Source organism: Gambusia affinis, linkage group LG10, assembly GCF_019740435.1.
Source record: "Gambusia affinis linkage group LG10, SWU_Gaff_1.0, whole genome shotgun sequence".
Lineage (NCBI taxonomy): Eukaryota > Metazoa > Chordata > Actinopteri > Cyprinodontiformes > Poeciliidae > Gambusia > Gambusia affinis.
The window spans coordinates 6,989,565-6,998,237 of record NC_057877.1 but is presented as its reverse complement, the minus strand read 5'-3'; the positions used below and the strand labels follow the sequence as shown (position 1 = coordinate 6,998,237).

The window sequence follows — 8,673 nt, the reverse complement described above, 5'->3', positions numbered from 1 at the left end:
TAGAACCTTCTTAAGATTCAGTGTTGCAAAATGCTAATTCTTGCAAATTTTTGACTGGTCTTAAGATTTTGATCAGGAGTGTATATATGTAAACATCACTTACTTTAAGAGCAAACACACAACATGAAACCACATCTTGCTGGATGGCATGTTGGACTGTTTCACATTTCCACCTTGACACTTTCATCCCTTTGCTTCTCATAAATGCCCTTGTTGAGAGGATAGAATGTTAAATTAACATCCTAGTTACCCAAATATGACATTTTTGATTATAATAAACAATAATTGTTCTTGTTTTTCAAGAACAGAACAGAAAATGGATGGTTATATATGTTTTGATTTTGCGTCATTGTGGGGACAATTTCAAACTAGGTGGTCCGTAAGAGTTTGTTAAATGGGGCAAGTGGTCCTTGGCCTGAAAAAGTTTGAGAAACCCTGATCTATAACCTTACATATTGCAAAGGCTGACATTTCCCCCATTTATTGCGAAACGGCAAACTCAGAAAATCTATCAGTTTTGCTTATTTTGATTAAGTACTAGTAACAAGATTTAGATGAACTAAAAGTGAAATTTACCTAATTTAAGCAACAATCTTTAGCTTTCTGCTTAGGGTTATTTACTAGATATAGACGATTAAGGTATATTTGAATTTATTGTAATTACATTTACTTAAAAAATATTAGTGCAAACTGCTACGAGGATTTAAAAAAAAAAAAATTTTCTCATTAGTTTTGTCAGTGTAACGACTGAATCATGTTTGACAAAACTGCCCTATAACTGGACGACATTAGCCCAGGTGGATTAGCAAATGAGACAACCATTCCAGTTTTGATGAGGCAGATTGAAAACGTCTGGATGAGGCTAAACGTTCAGCCCCCCAGGAACAGGTTCAGCAGTGTTCTGTGTAGCTGCAGATGCCCCTCCTCCCCTGCCGGCCTCTCGCTGAGGCGCCTCTCTGCATCCTCAGCAGCAGCAGCAGCAGCGGCTCATGAGAAACACGCACAGGCGCTGACCACTGGCCGTGTCCATGACTCTCGAACTTCATCTGAAGTGGAACAAAAAGCCTCGTTGCTTCACCATGGATTCCTAATGAGGAAGTTTGATACTTTATTTTTTTTTATTGTTGCTCTTAAGTTTTTGTTGATACCTTGATGAGGATTCAGTCCTTGATTTTTGCCCGATGATGAAGCAGGCGGTCTCGTTTCTTCTGCTGCTGGGCATTCTTCTGGAAACATCTGGTGTAGCTGGTAAGACGATGGAATAAAAACCTTTTTTTTTATCTACAATGCAGAATGAAAAGTGTCACATAGGTTGTAAGTACTGTGAAATATAATAATCTTTAGTCTCAAGTAGTTTTTTAAAACTTTATTTACTGCATAGCCCCAGTTACTCGGCATATTTAGTCGTTTTGCTTCTTGTTTAAGCCTTGGCTGACTTATGTCGATGTTTTGATGTCAGATCATCACAACTATTTTGTCATGCTTTTGGAGTATTTTCTAACGTTCAGACCTGTTGCCAAAGAAACATTATTTGTGACCAGCCATCTATTTTTTAAAATATTATTTTTGATATGGCTACTTTGCTACAAATGCGTAAATTAGATTAATGTGGCTAAAACTACACGGGTTTGTTCTAAAATCCCTCTATGTTGTATATATATTGCTATTTTAAATTTACTTTACCAGAAATACTCCCATTGAGTTTCAAAAGTCTCTTCGGCAAAGGAGAGACTTTCACAATAACCTTAACCCTAACTCCTAACCTAAGAACAGTGCAAATAAGACTAAATACTTAATTTAGAAAATTTATGATGCATTGACCCACTGGGTTAAATCTATATGTATGGTTTTGGAAGGACAATTTTTCTTTTTATAGAGAATCATTTCATAGTGACCTCCTGGTCCTTATGTTGCATTCACAATTACAAAAAAATCATGCGCTGTGGTTCTGATTGGCCACTAATGCAAATTTTTTTTTTTCCATACAGTAAAAATGTGTCCTTTAGGGCCGCACAGGGAGGCGGCGGTCAGCCTATATCCTTTGTAACAGGAACCCCCACCTAGGGTCACACTGTGCCGGACTACTGAGCCCGACCCAGCCCATCTTCCCCCGCTTCCTGTTTTGACACAGTTTCGCCATTTTCTGCGGCGCTGGAAAAAAAAAAAGGCCTATAACAGCAGTTCGAAAACATACGCTACAAAGGAAAAATATTCCTTTTTTTTTTTTTTTCTTGGTTGTGCTTTCAGTTTCTACCTTACAACCTCCACTTCAAACCCAACGCACACTGGAGGTCCTTAAGTATCTTTATCATGGCTACTTTGACTTGGTTGGTTCTCGTCTGTATTTATCCCAGAAGACATGCTGAAAACAAGACTTCGTCAGCCCAGATGTTTTGTCCCACACTCAGTCATTAATAATCCCATCTGATGAACTCTGACCACATTCAGACATTGATAAATGTCTTTTCTCTTTTTCAACCATAGTGGAGCATTTAATGCCATTCAGTGGGTTTTCCAGGTCATTTCTATGAGGGCTGATTGCATTCTGAAACAGTCTTTGCCCTCATTAACGTCCCGTTTCTCTTCCCAGGCCTCCAGCTCCGGTTCATGCCCGATCCACCAATGCTCAACATCTACGGCACCCACCGGATGAACAAATCCGACAACCTTGACCTAACATGCAGGTTCGTGCAAGCGTCATCGTCGTTCTTTCGCCCGTCACCTGTTCAGAGTATGCGGTAAAGCGGTAAAGTCTTGCATGTCGTTTCGTTTCGCCAGAGGTCGGCAGCGCCTGGTGTGGTCCAACCCTCCTGTGAGCGCGCGCCTCTCCACCAGCGACTGCAGCGGATCAGGACTTTTCTGCACGACCCTGACCATCACCAACGCAACCGTGAATGAAACCGGACAGTATCGTTGTTACTATAAAGACCTGAAAGTTGAAGACGGCAAGACGGCAGCAGCGGTTTATGTCTTCGTCCATGGTACTACTCCTTGTTCCACTTATTTTTCTCATGTCTTTTTATTTTAAAGTTAAAGGAAAAGGCCTGTCTGGTGCTCTTTTCTTAGACACATTTTCAGAAAAGTTCCTGCCTCCCATCTCACTGGGCCTTAGTTTATTCTTAAAGCTGACTATCTTCACTTTGTCTTGTTCCAGACTCCAAGGTACCATTCGTGCCCTCTGAAAAGGAATATGAGGTAGTCTTCATTCGCGAAGGCGAGCGGGTGGTGATACCCTGCCGAGGCTCGGTGGAGAATCTCAACGTCACGCTCAACACTGTGAGGAGGATTCCCTTCTGTTTTAGTCTCTCACACTGAAATTCATAAAACATTTACAACACGCAGCCACATTTGTAGGGCGTGAATTGCAGTGACAAAGTTTTCAGGTGACGATTTAAATTTTTTTTGTGTGGAGCAACGCATCCAAACCAGCTTTGCCCTGCGTGAAAAAGCAATTGCCCACTAAAGCTAATAATTGTTTTCCCACCCTTAGCAATAACAATAACTATCAAGTGGATTTAACTGGCAGTCAGTTTATGTCAATGACAAGAAACAGAGCATTATCAGACCGTTTTAGGTCTTTGGCTGCATTACCCAAGTGCTCCTTAGCTTAACATTTTTTTTTGGGAAAGCTGAGTTCATTTTGACTGGACACACCCGATTATTATTACCAGCAAGATATAATCAGCAAATCACTTAAACAGAACTTGTTTGACTTCCTGAAATGAGCTAAAAGGTCACACAAAGCAAACCCGCCGTGGCTTGAGTTAAGAAAAATAGCAATGACTCGTCCAGAACGTCACAAAAGAAGGTCAGAGTTCCTGATTCAACAATTAAAAAGAGGCTGGATTTTAAAAAAAAGTCGCCAATGGGAGAGTTCCAACGCAAAAACTATGTTGAACAAAGAAAATAGAGCGGCCAGCCTCACATCTACCAATAAAGATATTGTTGATTCCCAAAGACTTCTGGAATATTGGGTGGACCGACGAGACAAAAGTCAATCTTTTTGAGACGTGTGCTTTCCATTATATGTGCTGTAAACCTAACAGAGTAGAAAAGGAACATTATGCGTGAATAATTTAACACGACGGTGGTAGTGTGGCAGTCAGCAAGTGGTTAGCTCCTTCACAACCTGCTGTAATTGATGCAACCATAAACTCTTCTCTCTACCATAAAATTCCCAAACATCAGGTTTTTTGTGATTGAAAGGGAGGTTTTATGTATTTCATAACATGAAATACATAAAAACAACCTGCAGTAGTTTTGAAAACGCTGTATATATGACAAAAGACTCAGAAGATGCCTTAAAATGGACTACTGTCTCTTTAAGAAGTACGTCATCACAACGATGCTTCCCCATGTCTTTCACTGATGCATCAACTTTTCTCTGAATCTCCATCTAGGAGAAGAGGAAACAGGTTGATGAAATTCTAACTTCATTTGTATGGGGTTATGATCTGAAATCGTAGCTGCTAAATAAGAACAGGTTTTAATTTGTGACAAAAGTGGGAGCGAGGTTAAAAACATGTCTATTCTTGAATAAGTGTTGTGGACATTGGAGTAAAATGAGTAGTCTTTGCTGGTTGGATTACGTAAACGCCATACGTTCCCTAATCCTAATTCTTTCATGCCCTGAGTCAGAGCAACCGCAGATCTGGACTGTGCAACAAGTTTAAGAGAGGAGCGATCCATTGATGGATTAAGAACCAGGTTATAATCACCTCCTAATATACATGGAGCTTCAATCACTGCCAGTTTTAGAATTAAGTCATTAAAAAATTCTGGGTTATCTAAATTTGGGCCATACAAAGATACAATTACTACCCTGTTTGTATTTATTACACAATCCACCAAAATTAATCTGCCGAATCTGTCATTCTCCATATAATTTAGCCTAAATCTGAGATTTTTATTGATAAGCAAGGCTACACCTCTAGCTTTGGATGAAAAGGAAGAATAAAATACATGACCAACCCAGTCTCTGCGCAACTTTAAATGTTCTATATCTGTGAGATGGGTCTCTTGAATAAAGGCGATGTCTGTGCTTTGTTTCTTAAAGTATGTTAAAACTTTCTTCCTTTTAATGGGGTTGTTAATCCCTCTAACATTCAATGAAATACAGTTTAGTAGTCCTGTCCTACTCAACTTAAGTAATGTGAAAAAAATATTCTAGTTAAGTGACAACATAAAATGCACATAACTTGGACAAAATAAAGAAGCCATAAACTTACAGCTTTCAATATTCACAGAATGAACCCCATAGAAAGAGTGTCCCACAAATCCCAATAACAATAAAATAAAAAAGAAAACCCACACTTTAACCCCCGGTAAACGGAAAAAAAAGAAAACAAACTGTGGGATAAACTCCACTTCTAAACAGTTGTGGTATCCCCAGCAGAGAACTTTTTTTTTTTTTTAAAGGGAACGATATGATTGCTCCAGCAGAAAACCTTAAAGAACTATATTAACAATATTTAACAAAATCTACTTAACGCACCTGTGGCGTTTTCAGGATCAAGTGCGCCTGACCGTAACCTATGAAGGCCAGCCATTACTTATGGATTATCTTATGTAACTTTGTTTTACCGTTAATAGTCATGGTGCGCGGTCATCTTGCAAAGAAAATGTTCTATCCCTCCTCCTGGACAGTGGACAGAAAGGTCTCCACTTCAGATGGGGCTGAAAAAAGTTTAAATCCTCCTCCATGTCGGATCCTCAGCTTAGCAGGGTAGCGGGTGGCGTATTCAATATTTTTCTCCCGAAGTTTTTTCTTCACCTCGTTGAAAGCGAGCATTTTGCGTTGCACCTCGATGCTGTAATCTGGGTAAAATGAGACTCGATTATTATCCAACTGTACCGTCCTCTTCTCCCTGGCCAAACGGAGTACTTTGTCTTTATCCCTGAAGTTCAGAAATTTCACGAGGATAGGTCTGGTCCGCTCCGACGCTCGCCCCAGGCGGTGTGCCCTCTCGATGGTAACCGGGGTTGGGAAGTGTTCCTCCCCGAGAAGCCGCGGGATTAGTCGTTCCACGTAACCAATCATGTCGGCACCTTCGGACTTTTCTGGGATGTTTATAATTTTGACATTTGATCTCCTGCTCCGGTTTTCCAAGTCGTCTGATTTCTCCTTCAGGAAAGTTATTTCCTTCTCCATTTTGAGTATCTTGAGCTTGAGCGTCAGAGAGGTTGTCTTCGTTAGCTCCAATTCTGGTTTCCATTTCCTGTACCTGTTCAGCCAGCGTTGACATTGACTGTTCAATTTTTGTAAGCGATTGTTGGATGTAATCAGTTTTTTGATTTATATGCCCAGTGAGCTCCTCTTTCGATTCACGGATAGCCTTCATCAGGGATTTCAATGTTGGTTTATCTTGATCAGCCGCCATCTTCCCCACGTGAGAGGACTCTCTTAAACCGACAAAAAAACTTCCGAAAACAGCTAAATTTCAGCACCACTTAGTCAGGTTCGAGTAGTAAATACTTGTTCACTGGTTCAGGAATAAATTCTATATCTGGAGCAATGTAGTTGCTAGTATAAAGTCATCACCGCTGAGGATTACCTGGAGCTCACCGACACACGTCTGCTTGCAGAGGCTGCATCACGTGACTCTCCGATGCATCAACTTTTTTTTAAAAAAAGTTGCTGTTTGCTCAGTGTTTTTTTAAAAGAGAGTCGGTTTGATTTCATTGTTTATTTAAAAACTGCTTCCTGTACTCAAAAAAACTTCAATTAACTAAAACATTTTGGTGTAACCAAAGAGCAAAAACAATAGAAATCTGCAAACTTTTTCACAAAAACAGACAATTCCCCTTTTGTTTTTCAGAGTTAAAAAAAAAAAAAAAATTATTATTATTTAAAAAGATGAAGACATGTGACGAAGTCTCCATAGAAACATTAACACAAAATTGGCCAGAAAACAAAACTAAAACACAGTGTATTATATATATATATATTTTTTTTAAATTTGATTTCCAAATTACACCAGATTCCTAAATTGTGGTCAAAATCAGTGTAATTCAGGCTTTCCTTTTCTTTATTTACCTATTTAATTCAGAATTGATTAACTTCCTTTGTTTGTCAGAAGTATCCAGTCAAGGAGATCCATCCAGATGGGAAGGAATCCGTCTGGGATCCCAAGAGGGGTTTCATCTTACCGACCCATCTGATAAGCTACGCCGGAGTCGTGTCCTGCCAGACTCGGATTGGAAATGAGATATTCAAGTCCCCGCTCTACATCGTGGCTGTTGTTGGTAAGATGAAAACAACAACAACAAACAATTAGTGCAGAGAAACAGATCCAAATATTAGTTCTGGAAATGATCCGGTCAGAGACAGAATTAGGGTGATCACATGTGAGCAGGGACATTGTGTTGACTGGACGTGGCCTGTTCTGAGCGTGTGTAGCCTCAGCAGAACAATGGCATGTCCGCGACTGTCGTGCCTTCCCTCCCTTTTCCGCAGGATACAAGATTTATCACCTCACCCTGACCCCCGCTCACCAGAGGCTGTCTGTGGGGGAGAGGCTGGTGCTAACGTGCACGGCCCGCACGGAGCTCAACGTGGGCATCGAGTTCAACTGGACACACTCCGGAGGGGTCCTGGTCAGTCCGCAAGTCTCTGATTCTACGGTACCGTTGTCGTCGGATCTGTGGTGAAGTCATCCTGGTGGGAGTCGGTTTGACTCGCAGAGAGCGACGGCGCAGAAACGGAGGCAGAAGTCGGGAAATCTCTTTCTCTCTTCCTCCTTATCTTGCAAATATTCGGGACTTCCTGCTTTCAGGAATCCGTCAGTCTGTCCGTGCGCCAGCAGGTCAAAGGTGACCACATGTTTTGTTCAAAGACGGTTGTGAGGAAAAGGGACAATGATGCATTGGTTTTCAAAACTTATTACAAGTAAAAATGTGAAAAGCCCTGGAATTAGCTGCAGGTCTTTTGGGTCACAGTTAGACTGAAAAATGTCTTTGTTGTTGTACACAAAATGACTCAGACAAGGTTGGTTTTTAGGACACCGAAAGAGCAGGTTCATGAAAAACTATTTTTATTAATTATGTTAACAACTATACCGTGAAGTATGTTAATAGATATAAGCAATGCAAAAGTATCAGGTTTGCCCATTCTATTGCACTTCTGTCTCAAATTGGTCGGACGCCTGTGTTGGAAAAGAGAAAAAGAGATCGTCCTCACACGTCGCTCACACTCTTATTCAATTATTTTACTGTTGCAGACAAAAACAAACATAACAATGCATCATCTTCCATTAGCCACTACTTAAGCAAAATCATAGGGCTTTGAACAAATTAAAAACATGAACAATTACAAGTACAAAAGCAACAAAAATAGGAGAAATGATCCCACCACAAAGGATTTGTTCTTAGGGCATCCAGGTAGCTAGCAACAACACAGCATTAACTTTTTAACTCATTTATCATGTTGTTCACATGCCATCAATGTATAGCCACGTCTTGAGAGGTCTGCACCCATTTGGACCTGGTGATCACTCAGGGGAATTTGTTCTCCTTTAACAGTATGAGAGTACAGAAAAACAAACAAACAAGACTTTTCAGACTTTTTTATAAAAAATAAAACATAAAACTTTAAAGTTATCACTTTCCACAAGTATGCATTATTTGAAATCTGAACGAAACATTCTGATTTTGTTGTCGAGTGAGAAAACGAGG

At 40.2% G+C, this 8,673-nt stretch overlaps 1 protein-coding gene and 1 long non-coding RNA gene across 4 annotated transcripts in view; one reads left to right on the top strand and one right to left on the bottom strand.

Moving 5' to 3' along the window:
* Positions 1-319: 319 nt before the first annotated feature.
* On the bottom strand, positions 320-6,719 carry LOC122838444. The gene is made up of 3 exons (XR_006371894.1): positions 6,555-6,719; positions 1,149-1,245; positions 320-1,046 (listed from the first exon to the last, which is right to left on the bottom strand). It is a non-coding gene; the product is annotated as an uncharacterized LOC122838444 (long non-coding RNA).
* kdr (kinase insert domain receptor (a type III receptor tyrosine kinase)) overlaps positions 1,111-8,673 on the top strand; it is a 27,481-nt gene continuing 19,918 nt past the window's right edge. Inside the window, exons 1-6 of one of the 3 annotated variants that reach the window (XM_044129088.1) lie at positions 1,111-1,248; positions 2,591-2,684; positions 2,779-2,981; positions 3,155-3,276; positions 7,080-7,245; positions 7,457-7,596. In XM_044129088.1, the coding sequence (XP_043985023.1) occupies positions 1,182-1,248; positions 2,591-2,684; positions 2,779-2,981; positions 3,155-3,276; positions 7,080-7,245; positions 7,457-7,596 (792 nt within the window). In that variant the 5' untranslated portion in view covers positions 1,111-1,181. Of the gene's footprint in view, positions 1,249-2,590; positions 2,685-2,778; positions 2,982-3,154; positions 3,277-5,621; positions 5,822-7,076; positions 7,246-7,456; positions 7,597-8,673 lie in introns of those variants that run through there. The other 2 variants (XM_044129087.1, XM_044129089.1) reach the window with 2 other exon arrangements.